We start from the raw sequence: 25972 nt of genomic DNA on the forward strand, positions 1-25972 counted from the left end.
TCACCCCTAATTTCCGGTACATTCTATCTAGGTCGTTCCAGGTTGATGCCTGTCAAACCTAACTTTTTCTGACCCCGCTAAATCACTGACGGGAAACAGGAATCACTAACGGGAGACGGGAAACCTAAAATATGCTTATATAACTTCTATTTCTAAAAACTACCTATATAGCATTTAATCTGGGATTCCCAATACTATATATATATATATATATATATATATATATATATATATATATATATATATATATATATATATAATTTTTAGTAGAGTGGAGGATATATAAGGAATGACAATCTTACATTATAGAGAAAGAGAAAACGGAAGTTCCTGACAAAAGAAAAGGCATCGTGTTTTATTTTCCAAATCAAAAGCAAAAAATAAAATACATAAAAAATGTAAATAAAACGAAATAAACAAGTAGAGACAAGTTTCCAATTCATCTCAATCGTATGCAGCGGTGTAAATTCCCCTCTGGTGGGGAATCTTGCCTTTCCTGGCAATTTTATCGAAACTGAAATCCGACATGGCTTTTTTGCGCGCTTCTTCTGTCCGGAAGGTCTCTAAGTGCGGCTTCGCCTAAAAGACAAATAAATAATTTTTAAAAGTCGGAAAAAAAGGGTAAAAAAAGTCGGTTACTCTATAACAAAAAATAAATAAATAAAGACAAATATATTATATTGTGAAATAATAAACGAAGTTATATATATATATATATATATATATATATATATATACATACATATATATATACACACACACACATATATATATACATATATATCCACACACATGTATATATATACATATATATACACACACAAACATATATATATACATATATATACACAAACACATATGTATACATATATATACACACACATATATATATACACATATATATACGCACACACATATATATACATATATATATGCACACACACATATATATACATATATATACACACACACATATATGCATATATATAAACACACACACATATGCATATATATAAACACACACACACATATATACATATATACACACACACATATACATATATATACACACACACACATACATACATATATACACACACATATACATATATATACACACACACATATACATATATATATACACACACATATACATATATATACACACACACATATACATATATATACACACACACATATACATATATATACACACACACATATACATATATATACACACACACATATACATATATATATATACACACACACACACATATATATATACACACATATATATATGTGTATATATATATATATATATATATATATTAGTGTTGTGACTATTAATCGGAATTGGGAATCGGAAAAATCGGAACGTTTGGGGGTATTGGAATCGGTATCGAAATCGGAAAAATGTATGCATATTTTCCGATGCCAAAACGATGATTTTAATTATCTTTTTTTATTCGATTATGTTTAAAACAAAATCTCCCATTGATATTCGTTATAATAAAATAATAAATATTTATTGATTTCAAACTACGAGTAACACTAAGATCTATAGATTACTCCTCCACCCCCAGAATTGTGCTTTTACGTTGGGGAAAATTTGTGCAAATTTAACACGTTTTTTGCGGTAATCAGGAAAAATAGCAAGTTTATGGTTAGATATTTAGAAATTTATGAAGAACTGGTATCAGAATCAGTAACTGTATTGGAATCGAAAATTGTATAGAAATCTTGAAAAATATTGAAATCGTCTCATCACTAATATATATATATATATATATATATATATATATATATATATATATATATATATATATATATATATTTCAGAGGAAACATAATTTAATTTAAATACCAAAAAAAAAACAAGAAATGGGCAGGTGAAATTAAAATTTTCCCTAAGGCCTTATCGTCTGACCCTCTAAGAGGAAACGTCAGAATGATAGATTAAAAACTAAGAAAACGAATGAGGGAAGAGGGGAATTTTGGTTACAGTTGGAAGAACAGTGGAGAAAAAAAAAAAAATCTCACTGTTCAGGTGGTTTTAAATCAATGAATATCTCCAACTGATGTCTAAGAATCTTTTGTCTACACAGGATAGGTCGAGAGTTGTTAATAACTAACGCCTCAATGATATTGAGATGATAGTTCGACCTAGCACTGTATAAAACAGAAAACCAAACCACCCATCGGAATATTGATCGGCACACCTATTTATACTCAACAGGTGATCGCCAATGGCAGACTCATGAGCCTGGGAGTGCTCGGATGCTCTCGAAACCTGGTGTAGTCGAATATCCCGAGGGATATGTTGGGATATTCTCATTTCTAATCTTTGGGACGTTTTGCCAACGTAGTCAGCTCCACACTGACAAACGAATTTATAAACAACAGAGTTCTTTTGAATGGTTGGCAAAACATCTTTACGAAAAGAAGAGAAAAAGGTTCGAGTTGTGTAAACTACTCTAAGCATAGTAGCTGGAAAACACCGTTGAGTAGCAGAAGAAATCCTTTTAACAATATGAAGGCCAACTGTAACCAAAATTCCCCTCTTCCCTCATTCGTTTTCTTAGTTTTTAATCTATCATTCTGACGTTTCCTCTTAGAGGGTCAGACGATAAGGCCTTAGGGAAAATTTTAATTTCACCTGCCCATTTCTTGTTTTTTTTTTTTGGTATTTAAATTAAATTATGTTTCCTCTGAAATTTCTCCTTCCATTCTGTTGTACCAAAAATTTACTTATATATATATATATATATATATATATTAATACGGTTCTTATATTGGGCAATTTTCTCGTACCGGTTTCAATATCAATGCGGTAATTAGTTTTTAACCTTATTTTTTATGTATATTTTTATTTATAGCCAATAGGTAATATAAATGAATACTTTTCATTGAATACTAGCAGGCCGCCTGGCGTTTCCCGGTGGTAAGATACGCTTAAATATGATATTTTAATTCAATCAGATTCCATATTCATTATTATAGAGCCAATTCTTTATTGATTATTATGTTAAACCTAATACATTTAGTGAAATCTAAGTAAAAAATATACGTATGCCTTGGGTGCCATCAGCTAGAATCGAAACAAAGATTACAACTCTCCATCTCTTTTTAAAAGATGGAGTATCACGATTGTCGAAGACAAGATGCAAGTAAGCAAGAAAAAAAAGCAAGACACACAGTTTAATAATTATATAAATTAAAAGATTGAACATTACATGCAAAAATATACGTGTGATGATGATGATGATGATTGCTACTTCTTAACAGAAGCTTGCCATCTCTTCAGATTGAAGTAGAGCGTGCATGCGCACGCAGATAGGTCTTCAAACCAGTTACACTCTTGCAAAATCGTACACAGAGGTGACAGGGGAACTTGCCAGTATTTGGTGTTGTTTGTGATGGGACTTCATTATGCATCTTTGTGAGTCTTGTCAATACGTTTACTGAATTAGACACGAAACCAGTGATACTACAGCAATATTTGTGTGGTTTTGAAAGCAGCACAGCTTCATACAATTGTTAGCCATGCTTGACATTGTGTGACCTCACATGGTTTACTGAACCGGCTTTAAAACAAGAAATCTTCCATAAATTGTGCATTTAAGTTCTTTTTGCAGTTCAACAGATATTGCAGATTCATTCTGCTTTTTAAGGGCACACTTCAATACTGCATGCTTAAAACACTTTTCCTCAATTTTTCTGCAGTCTTTTGTGATTATTTTCCTCCATTTATTTCAATCTGCAGTTTGAATTTCCCAGTCGTTTGTAACAATCTCTAGGAACTTGAGGTTAGCCCTCAATACATTCTTAAACGTTTTCATAGGTTTATGCTGTGGTCTCTTTCCTATGGAAAGCTCACCATAAAACAGTTTTTCGGTATCCTATCATCTCTCATTGTCAGTAAGTATCCAGTCGAACGCGTTTGATTTTGAACGTTCCTCATTTCTATGCTGCAGCAGTTGGATTGTTCAAGGTCAGCATTATCAGAAGTAAAGGACCTCCAATTCATGCTCAGTATTCTACGAATACACTTTTAAAGAAACCTTTCCAAAGCTTGAAGATGTCTTCACTACGTAGTCTAAGTTTCTGATGCATGCAGTAAAATCTGAAAAAATCCCCATATACACGGATCTTTGTCTTCACTGATTCCTCTATTTGACCATACATGTTTTCCAAGCTTACCAAAAGCAGCACTAGCCTGAGCTATCTTGTGAGCTATTTCAGAATCTAATGTTCCATCTCTACTCAGCATACTCCCAAAATATTTAAAGGCATCAGTGACCTTCAGTCTTCTCCTGTCAGCCGGAATAGTTGGTTCCATATATGGCACACCAGTTGGAAGTGAATACATAACAACGTTTTTCTTCAAACTAATGGTCAAACCAAAAGCTCGGCAAGCATTAGAGAATTTGTCCATTGAAAACTGCATGCCCTACTCTGTGTCGTCTGCATACGCTAACTCACTAATAATTACATGGAAGGTTTTAGAATTCGCACTCAAACGTCGAAGATTGAACAGCTCGGAAATGCAAAGATACTCCCAACATCACTGTCTTTAAAAGCATAAACAAGTCGTATTGCTTGAATACAATATTGCTGCCAATTTACAAAGGGAAAGGACAGAAGTCTGATTGCAGTGACTATAGAGGGATCACGCTGCTCATATATATATATATATATATATATATATATATATATATATATAAATATATATATATATTAATATATATATATATTAATATATATATATATATATATATATATATATATATATATATTAATGAAAACAATATGCAATAGAGAGTAGAGCTTATTATATTCTATTGCGTATTGAGCTTTTTTTTAATTCGGTTGGCATTACATTTTCTATATATAAATACTGTTGTTTATATTAGTTTTAATTTACCATTGTGTATATCAGATAAACACTAAATCCCTTTGTTTTCATTAATTTATATGCTCCTTAATAGTTGAGCATTTTGATCCCATCCAATTATGTTCGACAAAGAATATCTCCCTCTCTCTCTGCAAAAAACATCCCCCTCCCTTCCAGAAACGCATACATCTTTAGATTCGTGAAGGCTTTAAACTCCTTCTTGAAAAACGTAATATGGAAGGCTTACCATTACGATCTGACCATGAAGAATAACTTCAGGCCCAACACTGCTATTGCTGATCAAGAACACTCGGAATCTCAAAATCACTCCCTCCCTATTAATTCCCAAAGGTAGCAGAAAAAGATTCAAAGAAGGACTGCTAAGTTCTACGGACTTAAATCAATTATATACCCCGCACACAATCCTTACCTTGGCGAATTTGAAAACTCTATGATAGCCCTCGTAAGGAGGATTAAATTTTAAAAAAAAAACACCCTCCTAATCCTATTTCTAGAAAAATTAATAACTTTGCACAAAAAGTAAAAACCAGACCCCATATTTTCGTCTCTGCTGACAAAACAAAAAATTACTACAAACTTCAATATCCTGAATACAAAAAGCTCCTATATAAAGAGCTTAACAAGGCTTACAAAGTTGTACCTCCTATCATATGAGATAAGATCAATGCTGATGCAAAAAAAAAACTTCTACAAAAGATGAACATATACGGAAATATTAACTCCAGGCACACCGAGATTCACACTCAAGGAGCACAAACCTAACTTCCCAGATAACCCTACTACTAGGTTAATCTGCCCTTCTAGCTCTGATATTGGTGCTGTCAGCAAAAAAAATCCTTGATATAATTATCCCATCAGTAATGAAAAAAGTAAGTTTACCTCTTTGGCAAAATTCTCAATCAGTAATCAATTGGTTAACTAATATCAAAGATAAAAATAATCTGTTTCATTACATTTGACAGAAACAATTATTACCAATCAATTTCCCCTATACTTTTAAATGAAGCCCTCATGTTTGAAAAAAAAAACACTCAGATTTAACAGACTTAGAAATTAGACTGATTCTTTTGGCCAGACGTTCTCTCATTTACTTTGAAAATAAGCATTGGACCCGGAAGGACACCTCACACTATTATATGTGCATACGTTTTCAAATCACCCTAATTCAATAATTAAATCCATAATACCTTCAATCTCTACCAGAATCTCTAGTCTTTAAGCTGATGAAAAGACCTTTGATCAAAACTCCATATTTTATAATAACGCCCTTAGAAATTCGGGTTATATGGAAAATATAAAATATAACTATAAAAATCAAGAAACTTGCTGATTACCCTCAGTAATTACGCATAACATGTCCAGACCTAAAAGAAATCATAAAGTTTCAAGTAATAGCAATAATAATGTCAACCATACTGACCACAAGACTTTAATAAAGACTTTTCATATCTATCTGCTTAAGTATACTTTGATAATTATGTTTCAGTTTGAAGAAATATGGTATAATAAAATTATGGGGTGTTCGTTCGCACCTGACCTCCATAGAATGGAAATATGTTACAAAGTTTAACAAGGTTTTTTTCATATAGATCCACTGAATATAGTGATAAGTGTTTCAGTGTGAACAGATATGGTATAATTAATCGTCGCAACACTAATACAAACACACACACATACACACACATGTATACATGCACGCACATGCACACACATATATGTATAAAAAAATGAAAATCAATTCATTGAGAATAGTTTAGAAAATCAATAGAATAAACGTAGATCGGCCAGAATGATGTCCTTATTCTGTTCGGTTTTAGAATATTTTCTAGGCATTACATTCTACCTTGTAAAAGTTAATTAATTCACAGCAGATCCACCTGATCACAGCAAATTTGTTACCTGTAGGGAAAGATCCTGTTCTCCTCAATTAAGTTAATCCCTAACTTTGCTGCAATGGGGAGCAAGCTAATAAATTTGAGGAGAAAAAAAGTTGTCATTTTTTTTACTCACGCTTTTGTAAAATCGTGGCAGTTGCCACAATGGGCCTTCTTTCACGGGCTGCTGATATTGTCGCATCAGACTGGCTCTCGTCTCGAACACAATTCGTTTATTAATCTGGGAAAGAAGAAAGAATAATAATTTTTTTGTTTGTTTTTTTAATTCATTTTCTTATTTATTTATGGAAGGCAGTGAAGCTATCGTCTACGGTGGTCAAATGGTTAACGCCCTTGACTGACGACCTTGGTGTTCCAAGTTCGAATCCAGTCTGTTCCACAAAAAAGTTACTTTCATTTAGAATGTTGGCAACCTTCTCATGGTCCCTCCTGTATGTACCCGACGATTTTCTAGTATGAATTCTGACGAGAAAGATATCAGGGAAACCAATGCCAACATTAGAATCTATGCAAACCTGCTCTTAGGCTTGTGTTGCCGCCTCAAGCACAGTAGACAAAAAGACCAAACATAAAATGGTACTAATTTAAAGAAGCTACTCTCTTTCTTTCATATTATGTGGATTCTTCAGACTACTGTTTTCATCTTGAGTGTCATTTTCACAACGTTTCGGTCGATGTAACCTCCGACCTTCTTCACGTATATGTTATTGAACTCTGGAATCTTTCAGTCAAACTCGGGAATCTACTAATCAATTTCGAACGGAACTCATCATTTAATCCACGGGGGTGGGGTAGCATACTCTTGTTTCGCCAGCCATGACTGAGTAGGAGTCCTAAGTAATTCGCAGTTGTATTTTGGATGTTGCCTACATTGAGGATTTAACCTTCGACCTCCAGAACAGTTTAACTTTTACAGCTGAATTTTACCAAGTACACTCTCCGCTATGTCACGGGTGATTGCAGACTAAAATGTTGTGAAAAGGCAGTCAAAATGAGAACAGTAGACTTCTTGACCAAGATATAAGTTAAAAGAAGAGGGGAAAAAAAAGTAGTTTGTGTGAGTCAATATTTTTTCAGGTTTATTGGGATAACAATAATAAGAAGAAATTCTGCGAAAGAAAAAGTGCAGAAAAAATTCATTAAAAATGTTTTCTTGTTTTTTGTTATCTATTATTAAATGATGAATCGTTTCCATTAAAATTCAGTTATTATTACGCATCTAAAATTGAGAAAAGCACACTTGTAAAAGTGGCACCATTATATGAATAAGCGAAATAAAACCAAGATAGTGACTGATTTTTATCTGATGTTATATGATTTCGCTTATTCACATCACGGAAATACTTTTCAAGCATGCTTTTATCAATTTTAGATGCATTGATTTTTAATTAAAATGATTCTTCATTTAGTAATATTTTACAAAAAATTATCTTTAATGCCTACACAGATTTTTTCTCGCGTGTATTTCCATGACCGCAACATTTATACATTACCCACTTAAAAATCTCTGTATTAATAGAATTCTATGTCCTATTTTCGTGTGTCTGTATATGCTTGTGTGTTTCACGCCTATGCGTGACTTAATTTTGGTTTATATTTACTAATAATTGAATAGTTAATGAAATAGAAATTTTGTCCAACTTTTGTCAAATTTAAAATAATAATAATAATAATTTAATTATGAAATTAAAATAACAAGAATGTGTTTCAGTTTATTATTTTTTTTCGTAAACAAGTCAGCCATTTTAACCTTTATTTAAAAGTTGAAAATCTTTTCTTCTTCATTTCAAGATTGTAACGCTGGGTATGGGGGCAGCTAAACCAGCTGCAAACATTGCCCTACTTTTTATTGAAACCAACCGAAAGCTCTTTTTAGTATCCTCGTTGTTGTCTTAAATGCAATTGTCTGGATCTCTTTTGCACTTGGTTCACCAGGAATATTAGTTAGGTAGGACTTCAGGTTCTTCTTTATAAGCACTATAGCACCTATAATAACTGGTATGATTGATATCTCTCTAAGATTCCAGTTTTTTTGTTTTTTTTTCATACCATACATGAGACCTTCATATTTGGTCTGTTTCTCCCTTTCAACTCTGTTCAGACCTCCATCATTAGAAAAATTCACTTCAACCAAGGTTGCAACTCTCTCTGACTTATTCCATATAACTGTGTCAGGTTTCACAGCAGCATTTTCAAGGTAGGTGGCTATAGGGGTTACATGGTCGTAATGTATGGTATAAGTCATTTCCAACTGTTCTTTCCGGTTGATGTTCTCAGGATTTGCTACTACATTGGATGTTTAATTTTTTACAGATGGTCCAGTGGATGTACTTACATACTCCATCATGTCTTGCTGTGTAGTAGCCATCCCCCCAAAAGAACCTTGCAACTTGATACTAGATGACTCACACTTTCCAATTCTGTTTGGCAGAATCTACATTTGTTGTCATTAGTGAGACCTGTCATTTTTTTGAATGCATTGATCATTTTGAGCAGCCATTATAACCCTTTCCTGATCGTAGTGGAGGGATCCCCTTTTGAGCCAGTCCAAGGAACTTTCTTTCAAAATTAGAAACTAATTTGGACACCTTTAAACTCATTTTAAATTGGCTTTGAAATTCCGTACAAATCCTCATAGAATAAAAGATTTAAAGTTGTGAAATTTTAAATCCTACAATCTTATAAAAATAAGTTAAAATAGCATTAACAAAATCGGTTATACTTTTACTATAATTTGGTTCAATTACTAATTTAATAACCAAACGATGTGATAATAATTCAAATTTAATTAATATCTTATTTAAAATAAATAAATAGTGATTATCCATAATTCTTCCCTTCCCATGAAAAGACAAAGATAAAGAAAAATCCATATGATATACATTTTGAATGAATAAGGGAGATAACCTCAAATAATTCAAACTTTTGTGAGATTTTAGGCAGTCATTCTTAACATAGAGAGAGGAACATTGGAAAAACTCAAATTTTCTTTGTAAAAATTAAAATTTACGTGATTTTGGAGTATGATATTTTGTTTCTGTCATGATCATTATTCAGCTTTTTCTTTAATGTTGTTTTTTACATGGAGAAGGAGGAGGGTTTGGAGTAAGTGCCAAATAAACAAATTAGTTTAAAAGAAAGCGAAACAAAAATGAAGTAAAAAGAATTTGGGTAACACCGGTTGGTAAATAAAAAAATATTTGTTTATTTTAACTAAAACTTGAAATATATCTTTTTTGATGTATATTAAAAATGGCACAAAGTAAAAATGGCACAACTAAAATTGGCACAAATGAATAGATAGGAAAAAATGTACAAAAGTGGACTTAGTCACAATATAAGAAATTAGTTTAAACTACAAAAAAAAAATCAGATTCTACTTTGTTAGGTGATTACATGCGAACACCCAGAATAAACTGGGGAAGTCCAGATATTTTATTGATGATGCAATCCTCTATCTGTATAAGAGCCAAGTACGTCTTCAAATTGAGTACTATTGCCACATCTGGACAGGAGCTGCTTGAAGCACTATCCTGTCTTGACAGAGTTCAAAACTGGCTTTGAAATCTAGTTAAGTGATGCCCCTTTTCTCTTCCCTACAACCTCTATCTCACAGAAGAGACGTTGTGAGCCTATCTCTGCCCTGTCGTTATTTTCATGGCAAGTGCTCGTCTGAGCTTCAATCTATGGTTCCCCCTTACCAAATTTTTACAAAAAACATTTGGCTGGCAACAACCACTATCAACAATTTCCCCTCACTGTCTATCTGTGTCTAAATCTAAACAGATTTTATAAACAAAGCTTCTGTTCTAGAATTGCATGCCAGTTGAACTGTGTCCTGCTAGCCTGCTTTCCAACTGACTACAACATGGTTGTCTTTAAGTCCAATGTAAACAAGTTCGTGTTGAGCCGTGTTGAGCCGTACCCTTAAATAATCAACATTTCGCAACAATTTCCCACACTCTTTATCTGTGCCTAAACCTAAACGTAGATTCCATGAACAAGGCTTCTCTTCTGATTGCCTGCTTTCCAGCTGACTACAATCTTATTGTCTTCAAGTCCAACGTGAACAAGTTCTTGATGAACCGTCCCCCTAAGTAATCTCATTTACCAAATTCCCATTACTTATGTTTACTACGCTATAATCATAATGACTAATGTATACCCATTAAGCCTTATCCTCGAGTGGCCTCCAGGCCTTGATAAGTGGTGACTCCTATGTAAAAAAAAAAAAAAAAGTTATACCCTATTACCACCCCTAAAGATTACTACGCGGTTGTTCCAATGATCGCTGTACACTCATAAACCCTTATCCTCGAGTGGCCTCTTGATAAGTGGTGATGTAAAAAAGAAGTAAATATATATTTCAGGATTAGTTTCAGATGAATGTAACATAAAATGATCACACACTTTTTCACTAGGCAGCATATGAATGACATGTAGCCATTTTATTTAAATCTTACATCCATTATCTTGTTTTTTTTTGGGGGGGGGGGGAATGACATCATTTGGACTTTGGTTTATGGTAAGATTAAGAAAAGATTGGATTCTTTAAAATTTCATTTTTATTATTAACTAGCAGTTCAGCTCGGCTTTGCTTGGGCGCTATGTACTGTAACTTTATGTGCATATGTATGTATGTATATATATATATATATATATATATATATATATATATATATATATATATATATATATATTAAAAATTTTGACTCATGTCCAAGTAACCTATATCTAAAATTACAAGTGTTTAAGCCCAAAATTGGCAGAGGAGTTTGGTAGAGTCTGCAATGGTCAACTTTTTCAACTTTGACCTCTTGGCAGCCAAATTATCGCCCAAAATCTGATTAAAAAGCTTGCTGCATATCTGAATACCCTTTATGTAAAATTTCAAATGTTTAAACCCAAAATGGCTGAATAGTTTGCGCTAGAGACCGCAGAAGTCAAATCTTTTGAACTTTGACCCGTTAACAGCTAAATTTTCAGTGAAAAACCGATTTAAAAGCTTGCCCTATGTCTGAATATACTTTATGTAAAATTTTAAATGTTTAGACGCCAAAATTTAGTAGAGACCACAGAGGTCAAATTTTTTTTAATTTGACTTCAATTTTGACCCCTTAACGTTTATTGTTTTGGGTTCACACAGACACACACACACACACACACACACACAGACAATTTCATTTTTATAGATATATATACATAGATTTTCGACATGAACCCACAAAAAAGATTTCTCCCTTCACAAAAAGAAATATTTTGACTATATACCGTTAAAACACTATCCAGTTAAACAACTGCCCTTGGAAATGGTTGATCATTTTTCATTGCATGTATATGATCTCTCACACTAATTTTACTTTTGCACTAAAATTTTTCAGAGTTTTAACGTAATCGGCTAAAAATGTAGAATCTCATTTTTTTTTTTTTTTTTTGGTGAGGGAAAGTTTCTACTGCCTTTTTAATGTTTACCCTGTATATAATGTATTTTAGATATTGATAAACTTACTGTGAGATTTTCATCTTTGTTTTTCCCAGGTGCCATTTTTTCTTCCTATTTATTCACTTGTGTCATTTTGATCTGTGCCATTTTTTACCGCTGCCATTCTTACTTAACTTCATTTTCTCTGTACATAACATACCCTTTTTCTTGTAGAATTACAAAACTCAAATCTAATTTGGTGTCCGAAGATATGAGTGCAGGGGGAGATAACCTTGATAAGCAAAGGGTACGTTATTATAAAACAAAATTCATACAAACCAGCCGATATATAAAAATACTGAAAGAAAGGAAATTCTGATTTACTTACAGATTAAAAATGAATTATAAATATGGATAACATTATTATTACAATGTAAAATATGTTGTTCTTTTTATTATCAAAAAAGATATATAACCTTATCGGTTAATCTGGTAGTTTAACTCATGGTACTCTTCTGTCATGTGTAATGATATTGCCTACTCTTTCATTCCGGATTCCTGGAACGTCAATCTGTTTTTTATATGTACAGACACACATGCTTATTTGTCAATAAAACATACCCGATGACAGCTTCTCAATTGTAATTAATACACCTGTTCAGATTATTATTGTCTATTAATACACATCCACACACCACTGGGCATGACATGGTTGCAGTATAACTGGATAATACAATAAACAATCCTACGACACAAATAAGACAGCGAGTACAAACCTCCGACGCTACACAAAATCTTGTGTGCGTGACGTTTACAACATAACCGCTACTAACAGGCAGATATCATGGCTACAGTGTCAATACAAGTACCTAGTCTTGGCTGGGGCTCGCCAAACATTGCTGACTTGTTCAAACTATTTCAATGATGTATGGAGCTTTACTTCATCGTCAAAGTAACACAAAGACAAAGACAAGGTGTCGCTAATTCTCCTCTCTGCACATGAAGAAGGCCGATGCCGATACAACAGTTGGTCGATGACAGACGACGACCACAAAGACCCACAAATAATATTCACTGCCTTCATGGAGCAGCTCTAACCAGCAACCAACCACAATGCCTGTAGACTTGAACCCAGCAAATTTCAACAAGAACCAACTGAAACAACAGACATTTTCATTAACAGATGTTGACTGCCAGCTAAGAAATCTGACTTCACTGCTAACAAAGTAAACAAACACCCTGTTGAGATATTAATTGCAAGCACGGCCACACTCGAACTACAAAAGGCATTATTGAACAAACCAAATGGTTACAAAATTGAAGAGGTTATTAAAGTAGTCCATTCACATGAGGCATCAGCAGTATGTGTTAGCCAGATCCACCAGCTACAGGGGTCACCACAGATAGCCACAATAAACCGTGATACCTATAGCTAGAAAACATGGACACACTTGCAAATGGTGGATGCAGCCACCATTTTGGCAAACAATACTGCCCTGCCAAGAATGAAACATGCAACACAGGTGGCTAAATAGAGAAGGACAAAACCAAGAGACAAGGAAAACCCTGGCCTAACAATCGTAACCAATTGAGACACTCACCATGGGAGCTTGTCAGGAAAGTCAACATCATCACCAAACATGATGACCAAGCCATGGCTGACATGAGTAGAGCAATGGAAAACCTCATCTTTAGTTAGTTCAAAATCAACAGTGGAAAATCACCAAATATGTAAGGCCCTCGAAACGAGGCATTTGTTGATTTAAGCATCAAGTTCATGGACTACCCAGCCATTCATACTTTCAACCTAAATGTAGGTACAGGGGCACAAGCAAACACACTGCTTATCTGTAAGATGTACCCCACCATTATAGACAAAGCTAGAAACCCAATGCCCAGATCACTCACCTCAACACAATGCCTACTAACAGCCTACATCAACAAATAAACTGTTACGACACCACAAATATTAGGTGCAAAACCACGTAAGAAAAACGGAATTACAACAATTTTTGAGTGTGATGACATACCTATCTCGTTTCATCAAGGACTTCAGCTCCAAACATGACATGTTGCACAATCTGTTACACAAGGACTCTGATTTCTAGTGGGAATCACACTGCCAGAAGGTTTTCAAAGATCTAAAGAGTGAAGTATCTGAAATGTCCCTTCTTCACTATTTTGACCCTAAACTTCCAATCTACATGCACTGTGACACAACGGGAAATAGGTGCAGCTCTGCTACAGCCGGATGCAGATGGCAATTTATCATGTCAAAAGGAACAAAGATACATGTGTATAGAGCGCGATCTACTGACCATCGTATTTGGCCACAATTTTCTAAGTTGTTACCAACCACAAATCCCTCACTATGATTATTGACAAACTGCTCACCTCGGTCCCAGCACGTTTGCAAATGAATGCTAATACAACTCCAGAGATACAACTTTAAGCTCACCTATAACAAGGGATCTGACAACATCTTGACTGATGGACTACCACGCCTATCACGATCTGGTAATGTGAACCGTATTGAACAATGTCCAAGTTGATACAATTCATTTCTCCACTGATCGCATTGAATAACAAAGAAATTGTACAACAGCAGATCCTCTGTTTAACCAGCATCATGGGATAGTTAGAGACAACCAAGCAGCTGCCCACTGACATCAGAGTGTTCTGGGGTCTAAGAGACCAGCTCTAAATTGATGATAGTTTTATCCTCAAAGGACAAATCGTCATCCCCCAGACATTTCAAAAAGACATACTAAATCAACTTCATGCTGCTCATTTAGGACAGAAGAAAACAAAACTCCTTGCCAAAGACACTGTCTACTGGATAATATAAATAGAGACAATGAACAGTTCATAAGTTATACAGCATCAGTCATTCCAAATGCAAGAGCCCCTTATGCAACATATCCCAACAAAGCTATGGGACGTAGTTGATACAGACCTGGAAGTTAATGGTTAATTGTAGCTGACTGTTACTCAAAGTATCCTATAGTCAAACATCTACCTGTTCATTTACCAAGCAATGTCATAGTGCACATCATGCGCCAAGTCTTTGCAGAGTTTGACATACCATCAAAGGTAGTCAAAAAGGACCACACTTTACAAGTCATCTCTATCATGAATTCGCCAAAGAATGAGGTTTCCATCATGGGACCATTTCATTTCAGAGACCACAAGGAAACAGTTTCATAGAACATCAGATAAGAATTATCAAGGCCATTCTCAAGAAAGCCAGACAGAAATAACACCTGAAATTGCACTACTGCACTGATGCAGCAGTCCAATTTCAAGCATCACACCAAGTCCTGAACAACTGATCATAGGTAGAGGAGTCCAATCTCCACTGATAATCAGAAACGACCACTATGATCAGGAACTGATATATCGCATGATCTAACAACGTCAGCAAAACCAAAAGAGGTACTTCAACCAACATGCACTTAAAGAGGATCTACCACCCCTTTACAGCCAAAAGGTGAGGGTATAAAACCCTGTGCCTGGAAGCTAGGACTCAGCGACTGTACTATCTCAGGCTCTTATCTCCTGGAGAATGTCAACGGGTATGTGCAGTGAAGAAACCGACAACACATAAGGAGTATTCTGGTGACTCCTCCTCCACAAATGTCACAAGACCTCCCAAAAACAGTTTTGCAGAAAGGTGCAACCTCTGTGGATCTACCTGTGCTTGCGGCTCTAGACATGCTAAATGACCCTAATAAGCATACCCATAATGGTAGGCTGCAAGGAAGGTTGGTTCTCTCTACCGTGCTAGAAAACTACTAATACCCCAAAGTATCCTGTACCTCTATAAGGCCACCATTCACCCATGTATGGAGTATTGTTGTCATATTTGGGCTTGTGCATCTGCTACTAGTCTCTCACTCCTTGACAAGGTTCAAAAGAGAGTCGCCAATCTGATAGGCCCTGAACTGGCATCTAATCTTCAGCCTCTGTCCCATCGACGAAACGTTGCATCCCTCTGCCTGTTCTACAAGTATTTTAATGGTAAATGCTCTGACGAACTGCAAGCACTTGTGCCCCCATGACGTAGACACCCTCGACAAACCTGACAGGCTGCTAAATCCCACCCCCACACAGTAGAGATCCCTAGATGTAAAAGATCTTTCTACTCCAGTAGTTTCTTCCCTAGAACCGCTAGACTTTGGAATTCCATTCCAGGTCCCTGCTTCCCCAACTGTACTGACGTGCAGAAGTGCAAGTGCAACGTTAACCGACATCTTGCTGCCCAAATTCCTACATAGTACCCCAGTAGTTGTTGCCCCTGATAGTAGCCCCCTACACCAAAGTGGCAATGTGCCTTGTTTGTGGTGAAAATGTAATAAAAAAAAAATTTTTTTTTTAAACTGTCAGACAACGCGGTGATTGAATGAACATCAAAACTAAGCATAAAAGTTTCCAATTGTTTCTTTTCATGAAATCTTTATTTACTTATATATTGAAAATAAATATAATATACATTTTTTCGACTTGTTTCTTTTAAGTAACTTGTTTATCTACTTTATATTTGCTTGAATATTGAAAATAAATAATTTTATTTTTTTATTACGTATCAATTTTTTTGGGGGGGGGGGGGATTGCAAATATTTTTCAATAGTCACATACAGGAATTTCTTTGGTGCCGTCAATTAATAAAACAAAATTTTCGGCGAAATCATCTAATCAGTTCGTATTTATTATTTTAATTAAAATTTAATTATTCATATTTTTGATATTTGGAAATTTAAATTATCTTAGAACTGCTATTGTTCGTCAATTTCAGTGAAAATAGTTCTGCAACTATTAAACAATTCATTAATTTCAGTTAAAATATTCACATTTTTGTAACTATTAAGTATTTCATTAATTTCTGTTAAAATATTCTTATTTTTGTAACTAAAAAACATGTCATTAATTTCTGTTAAAATATTCACATTTTGTAACTAATAAACATGCCATCAATTTCTGTTAGAATATTCACATTTTTGTAACTATTAAATATTTCATTAATTTTTGTTAAAATATTCACATTTTTGTAACTATTAAACATTTCATTAATTTCTGTTTAAATATTCACATTCTTGTAACTATTAAACATTTCATTCATTTCTGTTAAGATATTCACATTTTTGAACTATCAAACATTTCATTCATTTCTGTTAAAATATTCACATTTTTAACTATTAAACATTTTATTAATTTCTGTTAAAATATTCACATTTTTGTAACAATTAAACATTTCATTAATTTCTGTTAAAATATTCATATTTTTGTAACTAGTAAACAATTCATTAATTTCTGTTAAAATATTCATATTTTTGTAACTAGTAAACAATTCAGTAATCAACTAATTAACTCACCCATCTCTCTCTTAGATATTTATAAATTTCTCTGACCCCCCCTCTCTGCGTATATTGATTCAACCATTCTCTAATATTTTTTAATGTCTCTGTAAACATTTGGAGAAAGAGTGACTCTCTCTTTTTTATCAGTATTGCTTTTTTTTTACATACGTGTGTTTGTACAGGACACAAACAGTTATGTTAAAAATAATTAGTTTTTATTTCTATGCAAAAATAATGAAGAATAATACTTAGGAATACTAGGAACAATCCCAAAAAACTTTGAAAAAAGAATGGGAGAAATTGGAATCAGAAGGATGACTGAGAAGATACAGTGGATAGCAATAATGAAAATGCCTGAAATATTAAGGAAAACCCTTGAATCCAGAGACTAACGTATATGAGCTATAAGTGCAAGCTGGACATACAGAAATTGCTAAAATACAAAAAAAAATACACCACATGGAATCAAGAAAACTGTATGGCTCTAAGTTAATACTCCTGGGCCCCTGTCTTTTGTCCCACATCCATTTCTTTTGTTTTTATGCGTCACCATAAACTGGTGCCACACCAAATAAGTGAGGAGTGTCCAGAAGAATGGAAAGACCCAGGAGAGAAAACACTAACCTGATTTCCACTGGATAGGTAGGAAGGCTTATTACCACTCAAATTCCAGAGAAGATGAATGGTTGCTGCCAAAGAGAAATCAATAGTAAATGACTATTGTGCTAATGCAAAATAATTTGCAGAGGTTATTGAAAGAGGTGGTGAGTGCTGGAAATGTGGAGAGAGTTGTCACTCTAACTCCAGGAAACACCACAGGTTGTTCTCAAAAAGAAATCTTTGATGTTAACCTATATGAAAACTCCTAGTGAGTGAATAATAACGATAATAATAATAACTAGCGGGACCTGTGGAAATTCCACAGGGGACTCATATTGGCATTATGTAGATGTTCAGCATAAATGGAGACGCTTTAATATTATTGTAGCTCTTTTGTTAAAACTGCAAAAGTATTTATCTAAGCTACTAGGGACGCCCGGCATAGCCCAGTCATAAAATATGCTTAAATATGATATTTTAATTCTTGCAGATTTCGTATATCTTGTTATAGAGCTAATGTTCTATAGATTTTTATATATTATTAAGTTAAAAAAATATATATATCCATATGACTTTGGTGCATCAGCTTGAGTCGAAACCGAAACCAAAACATATATAAGTTAAGTTCCTTCAGCTATAATCGAAACCAAAACCAAAACTTATGAAGAATGCTTGGCAAAATGATTTATTACAAAAAGTGGAAGTCCATAATAATTAAATGACAGTCACTCGGACGTAAGAATGACGCACAAAATAAATAACACAGACACTATCCTATTAATATATCAATAATAACAACGTTAATGCAAAAAGCCACTGAAAAGCGATGGCAACAAGCAATTACAGGCCAATAAAATATTGCAGCTTTAAGATTTGATCATATAATATTATAAATTGAATTTTTTAAAAAATTCTTAATGCTGCAATATTTTAAGTTATAAATTTATTATATGTTTTGCTAGAATATCTTGTCCTTTTCTTTTCCAGTTTTAACAACTAGTCCTTTACTTTTCCATGTTTAAGCTTAACCATATTACTTTTCATACTCACATTTTTCTATTGTAATCCATGACTTTTCCAGGTTTATAATAAATTCACTTGTTCTTTGTTTAATTTCAGTCTTTCTTTTTTGCCCCCCAAAAACATAACATACACCTATATAATAACAATGTACGGCACTCGTCTGCTTTCAATAAAATCTCCTCAATTATCTCCCTTTCATTTTTTCGTTCTCTTTGTTTCACTTGTGACTTTTCTTTTTGCGAGAGTGGCGAATTGGTAGCAACAGTAGTTGCTAAAGCGACGTGGTTGCTATGGAAACCAGTTATTAAAAAAACGTGTCTCACCTCCTTATGTTTTTTTTTTAATGATTTTGAACACCAGTAAATTCATCATAACTTTTGTTTTACTGAACCAAAATTGAAATTTTTATTTATTTACTTTTTTTTTTTTTTGCACAATATAGCTGAGAAGGTGATCTATAAACTGTAATAATTGTTTGAAATTTAGTCGAAAAATGAGTGAGCAGGGAAGCTTTAAAGCACATCTAAATGACTAAAACTGCCACTTAACCATATATTCAAACGGGGTAGTATTTGAATGATATATAATGATAAATAGTATTACATCCTTATTCACATAGATGTGTTTTATTCGTTTCTGGATATCATTAATGAGGAGGATGATTATTTTCTCTGTCATACAATTACCACAGACGCAGGTAAATAGTTTAACTTTTGTCCAAACACTTAAGACCATGCGACCAATAAACCAACCACGTTGAAAAAATAAAATCAGGGTCTATTTATGTCTGTGCAAGCGGACATATCTAGAAGGCTGTAATCGGCAATATTCAATGACACGTTAGGCCGGAACTTAACATTAACATTAAAGTTTGACAGCCTAATTATAATTATCTTAAAGGGCGCATTCATACTATCTGCTAAAGCTGACTTAATAAATGCGTATGTCCTAAAGCGTGTTTCCTATATGTTTTAATCGTAGGATGTGTTATCTATTTATCTAAGATATCAGAGACGCCCTGTATAGCCCGTCATAGCCCGGTTGTAAAATATGCTTAAATATGATATTTTAATTCTTGCAGATTTTGTATATATTATTATAGAGCTAATGTTCTATCGATTTGGGTGCATCAGCTTGAGTCGAAACGGAAACCAAAACTTATATATATATATATATATATATATATATATATATATATACATATATATATATATATATATATATATATATATATATATATATATATATATATATATATATATGATGTTCAGCATGTTAAAAATATACCTTTTGTTGTAAAAATCTAATGGAAAAACATCTGAAGAAGTTGGTGAGGACAGGATATTTTTATGTACACATAAATTGTAAAATTGCCTCCCCACTGATGAAACAGCTGTAATGGAAAAATCCAGGAAATAAACGAAGGTTATAAAATAAAAGAAAACGTGAGTCTTTGAATTTTCAACAAAATTTTGCACTATATATATATATATATATATAACTTAAGTTCCTTCAGCTATAATCGAAACCAAAACCAAAACTTATGAAGAATGCTTGGTAAAATGATTTATTACAAAAAGTGGAACTAATACGTATTATATTTACCTTGTTATTAGTATATATATATATATATATATATATATATATATATGTATATGTTGCATGTATATATATGTTGCATGTGTTGTTGACATTTACGCAATCAAAAGATACGAACCTTCGTTTTGCTGGATTGGTTTATTTCCTTGCCCAGTTCATCCCTTTGCATGTGGAACCATTTTTCTCCGAACTTGTTAGCTATCACGTCGCCAATCGGTGTGCATATCCTTCATCAGAATCAGGAATAAAAGAACAACATGAATTAATTTTGACGGAATAAACTGTGAGAGGTGCATGTTTTAACTTGAACTTTTTTTTATTATCAACAACTACGACGGAAGATCATGCAGCCACTGATTCTAAAAAAGCTTTGTTTGCTGACTGGTTTTTTTTTCGCTCCAGGCAAGGCATGAAGCCACTGGATGTAAGCAGCTAAAAAAAAATACTACATGAAGGTCAAAAACTTGCCACCGATAAGTGCTAGATGGAAGCTGACCAAGAAAACAGCAATTCGGGCCAAGATCACAGTGTAGTATCTGTTCTGATGCTACACTTCACATTTCTGTCCTTGGTCAGTGGAAGAGAAATCCTTCATGATTGAGACAATTTTTATTTTTGTTCCTATACAGAGTGCCCTTTTTGGGGGGCTGGATTTCCCCCACCTTAAAAACCGACCTTGTGTCAAACTCTGCCCTCGTGGGGAGGCAAGTAAATAGGAACAGCAATTCTTCCCTCTTTGTCAGAAACATCGCTCATGGAATATGAATACTAAAAAAACAAAATAAGGGAAATGAGATTCATGCCACTGTTGAAAATAAACCGAAGATCCACTTTCTACTCTCCTTATTTATTTGTATGAAGAAAAAGCAAAAAGGTACTTCTGAAGTATAATGAGATCAAATTATTAAGTTAAATCCATGTCCAAAGAACTTATACCTAAAATTTCAAGTGTTTAGACCCAAAATTGGCGGAGGAGTTTGCTAGAGTTCTCAAAGATGAAATCATTGAACTTTGACCCCTTAACAGCCAAATTTCTGGCCCAAAATCGATCAAACAGAATTTCCCAAATCTCAATACTCCTTATGTAAAATTTTGAGTCTGTAGACCGAAAATTGACAGAGTTATTGTGTAAGAAAATGTATACACACAGACAGACACACACACGCACAGGTATTTTCACTTTTATAGATATATTCACTTTTATAGAGAAATGTGTGTGTGTGTGTGTGTGTGTGTGTGTGTGTGTGTGTGTGTGTGTGCATATAATCTGAGATTTATTGTTTTCCAGAGGTTAAGTAAGCAATGAAGTTTAACAAGGTTAATACAAGTAGAGCAGAGTATACTCTTTATTTATTTATACACAAGCAATATTACATATTACTGTTTATGTAAAAACAAATCAAGAGTATATATATATGTATATATATATATATATATATATATATATATACACACTCACACATATATATATATATATATATATATATATGTATATATAATTAAATAATTATTCTTTTTATACCTACAGACACTAGTGTTTCATGCTTACGTAATCATCAGTATAGGATAACAATTCCTGACGGTCGGTGATTTGAACCCATCCCCATTATGTTCGAACGATAGGTAGTCGTGAACATTGCATAAACGCCAGTTTACTGCTTTTTAGTTTATATTGCCCAGACAGTGCACATCCTAAAGTATTCTTAAAGTTGCTTGATAATTTTAATTAAATAATAATGATTCTTTATATACGTTTATCTTTTATGTTACTCTTTTTTTATTATTTTATTTTGGTTAGTTTTAAGAGATCAAAGGGCTTCGTCCTGAATCTTGATTTCATTATGATTTCAATTTATATTCTTTTAAGAATAGGCGTTGTTCCTTTTATGGCTGCTATCTGCATTTCGTGCCAGCTTGGTCTTCTGGGGATTGTTTAGCATTTGTTTTGTAGATACGCACGGGCCTTCGCAAACTTGAATTATCAGAAAATGAAGATCGACTTGTTTTGAGGTTTGGATTTCTGGGACTCATCAAATATTCTCCGGCGTTCACGATTATCGCATGATATATTCTAGGCAGAAACTAGTTTCTGTGTTTTATTCTTTACAGTGTCAGCATTTTCCATCAGCTGATTCACACTTTTTACTTCTGTGTGGCAGGGTCTGCACTTGTTACCATTACTGAAGCAACTAATATTTTTAAAAGCATTTGTCATCATCTCTTTTCTTAATTATTTTACTTTGGTTAGTTTTAAGAGATAAAGGAGCTCTATCCTGAAGATATAGATCTAACACTTGATCTCATTATGATTTGAATTTATATCCGAGGATTCTTTTAAGAATAGATGATGTTCCCTTTATGGCTGCTATTTGTATTTCATATCAACTTGGTCTTCCATGGATTGCTTCCAAATATTTCTTTGGATTTTTTTTTTTTTCATTAGGCCAGTTGCTCCTATCACAACTGGTATTATGTTGGTTTCTTTAAGAGGCCATTTCATTTTTAGATATATGCGTGTATGTGTGTGTGTTAATAATATCAAGGTAGTTATTTTATATTAGATCCTAACAACATAACAGGACTCGCTCGCTATTGGGGATAGGACATTTATATAGGAAAACTTGAAATGATGAAGAAAAAACTAATTACATACTTTACAAGTTTATTAAATCATCAAGTGTTTAAACAAGGATCAAGTATAAATGACCTTTAATCCACACACACACACACGCACACGCACATATAAGTATAGTTAAAAGTCTGGATGCACAAAGGAAGGTCATCAATAATTAGATGCTATCAGCTACTCGACCTGAAACCGTTAAATTCAGGTTACTCTCTTGAGAGAAAATTGCTATGTGATAACATAACAGTTTTGTTTTTCAAATGCAGAAAATATATCATATCTTACCTGGGTGCGTCTCCAAAGTTTGCATCTTCGGGTAAGCTGATCTTGGCATATCTTGGCACAACTTTCTTTTTAACGGACATACGAATGTCATTCAGGGAACGGAAGTGATTATGTTCCGGTGCTGTAACCAATCCTCTTATCACAGCAGCCTTATTCAAGGCTATAAAATTGCGCTCACTTTCCTCCGGGACCTTCACTTCCAAAACATCTTCGTTCAGATCCCAACCACGCAAAGCTACAAGTATAATGCATAATGCTAATAATAGAAGTATTTTTGAAATTTTTTTTTACGTTCATTTCATGTATGTACAAACAATAATTCTCACATCTATAAATATATAATAGTAGGACAGTTTGGTTTCCTAGATGTAGATCCACTGAAACCCCTATGTTTATTAAATAGTGCTCAATGGACGATAGAGCAAGTATATAGTTTGTTTATTATACAAACATTATTGGTTACATATGTGCATACATGTTTCAGTGGAATCTCAATTCAAAGAGATCACTCCATCAGACCAAGTCAGATGAAGTGGTAATGATGAAGTAAAACATCCACAAATAACGATTTACATGCAACCAGACTTCAATGAACTTATGGACTTTCTCACTTTTTCTTTCAATTTTCTCATCATTTTGTTCTAGCTGAGGATGGGGCATCCTTGCGGATGCCAAACATTCATATGCTATTTCATACATTCCAACCGAGAGATTGTTTTAAGATTCTAACTGTCCCTTTAAGTGCAATTGTTTGAATCTCTTCTTGCACTTGGTTCACCGGGTATATTTGCCAGGTAGTTTTTGAAATTCTTTTTCATGAGTCCCTTTGTGCCTATGGTTACTAGAATGATGGAAATCTTCCAAAGATTCTAATTTCTTTTTAAGGCATACATAAGAACTTGGAATTTCGTTATCTCTGTTTCAGCTATATTTAAGCCAGCATCATTGGGGACATTAACTTCTACTAAGGTCGCTTCTTTCTCTTTGTTGTCTGATATTATTATGTCAGGGTTAATAGCTCCGTTTTCTAGGTAAACAGACACTGGTTTCTGTGTGTTAATCGGTACAATTTTCCTCGTTTTAGTGTCTAATCTGTTAATGTCCTTTTGTGGTCAGTCAATAATACCAAAGCTGTATGTTATCACATGTATAGCTTAACTTGTTTTTTTGTTTGTAAGCTGTGTTTTACAAATTTTCCTTACAATTCATTCATTGCTAATTTTAGTGTGTCAATTTTTTCTCTCGTCTTGGAATGCTGCATTGAATCGTTCTCTTCTATGCCAAGGTATTTGTATTGTTTCTCTATAGTGTCAACATTTTTCTCATTTTAGTGTCTAGCTTGTTAACGTCCTTTTGTGGCTAGTCAATACTGTCAAATCTGTATGTTATCACTGGCATGGCAAGTTGGTTAATGGCAGTTTTTTTTTGGAGTGGGAGGCTGCATTTTACAATTTTTCTTTTTTACACAGCATACAGTTTTTTCTCTCATTTTGGCATGCTTAACTGAATCGTTCTCTTCTATGCCAAGGTGTCTGTATTGCTTCTGCTCTTCTCGGTCTTTGATGTCAGTATCTTCATCAAGCAGTATGATCTTCTTCCCATCTCTGATGGAGCACTTAGCACATTTGTCCAGGCCAAGCTTTATTTCAATATTTTTGGAGAAGATATACACCCCCTAAGAGAGCCAACTTAAATCCGCATCTGAACTGGCATGCAGCTTCAGGTCATCCATAAAAACATAAAGATGGTTGACTCGATTGTTTCGGTCATGTTGACAGGCTTATCTTAAAGCAGAACATCCATCCTAACTCACACACCTTTTATTTTCATCTCTACTCATGAGCAAATTCCCTTACTAACACTCTTTGATTCCATTCCCTTTTATTTACTGAAGAATTATTTTCTACTCGGATAAAAAATCTTTTAATTGCAAATGCTCGTCTGAGCTCCAATCTAGGGTTCTCCCCTTTGCCAAACTTTCATAAAAAACATTCAACGATCTACAACCACTATCAACAATTTCCCCCACTCTCTGTCGGTGCCTAAATCTAAGCACAAATTCCATGAACTAAGCTTCTTTCGTAATACTGCCCGTCTGTAGAACCCTGTTCTGCTAGCCTGCTTTCCAGCTGACTATAACTGGAGTATATGATCTACTTGCATTAGATCTGCTGTCTATTTGCCAGAATGTGACAGTTGCGCCTGTTGCTTACAGATTATTTTATGGTTCTTGCCGCACTGCGGTGT

At 33.8% G+C, this 25972-nt stretch overlaps 1 protein-coding gene across 1 annotated transcript in view; it reads right to left on the minus strand.

The window, feature by feature from the left end:
- Positions 1-327: 327 nt before the first annotated feature.
- Positions 328-25972, minus strand: part of LOC145303459 (cilia- and flagella-associated protein 77-like) — a 56380-nt gene continuing 30735 nt past the window's right edge. Inside the window, exons 3-6 of the mRNA XM_080144796.1 lie at positions 23726-23960; positions 20933-21041; positions 6929-7033; positions 328-579 (exon numbers count right to left, since the gene is read on the minus strand). Coding sequence (XP_080000922.1) covers positions 445-579; positions 6929-7033; positions 20933-21041; positions 23726-23960 — 584 coding nt within the window. The 3' untranslated portion in view covers positions 328-444. The remainder of the gene's footprint in view (positions 580-6928; positions 7034-20932; positions 21042-23725; positions 23961-25972) is intronic.

This window comes from Euprymna scolopes, chromosome 19 (assembly GCF_053919585.1).
Source record: "Euprymna scolopes isolate OS-2025 chromosome 19, ASM5391958v1, whole genome shotgun sequence".
Classification (NCBI taxonomy): Eukaryota; Metazoa; Mollusca; class Cephalopoda; order Sepiida; family Sepiolidae; genus Euprymna; species Euprymna scolopes.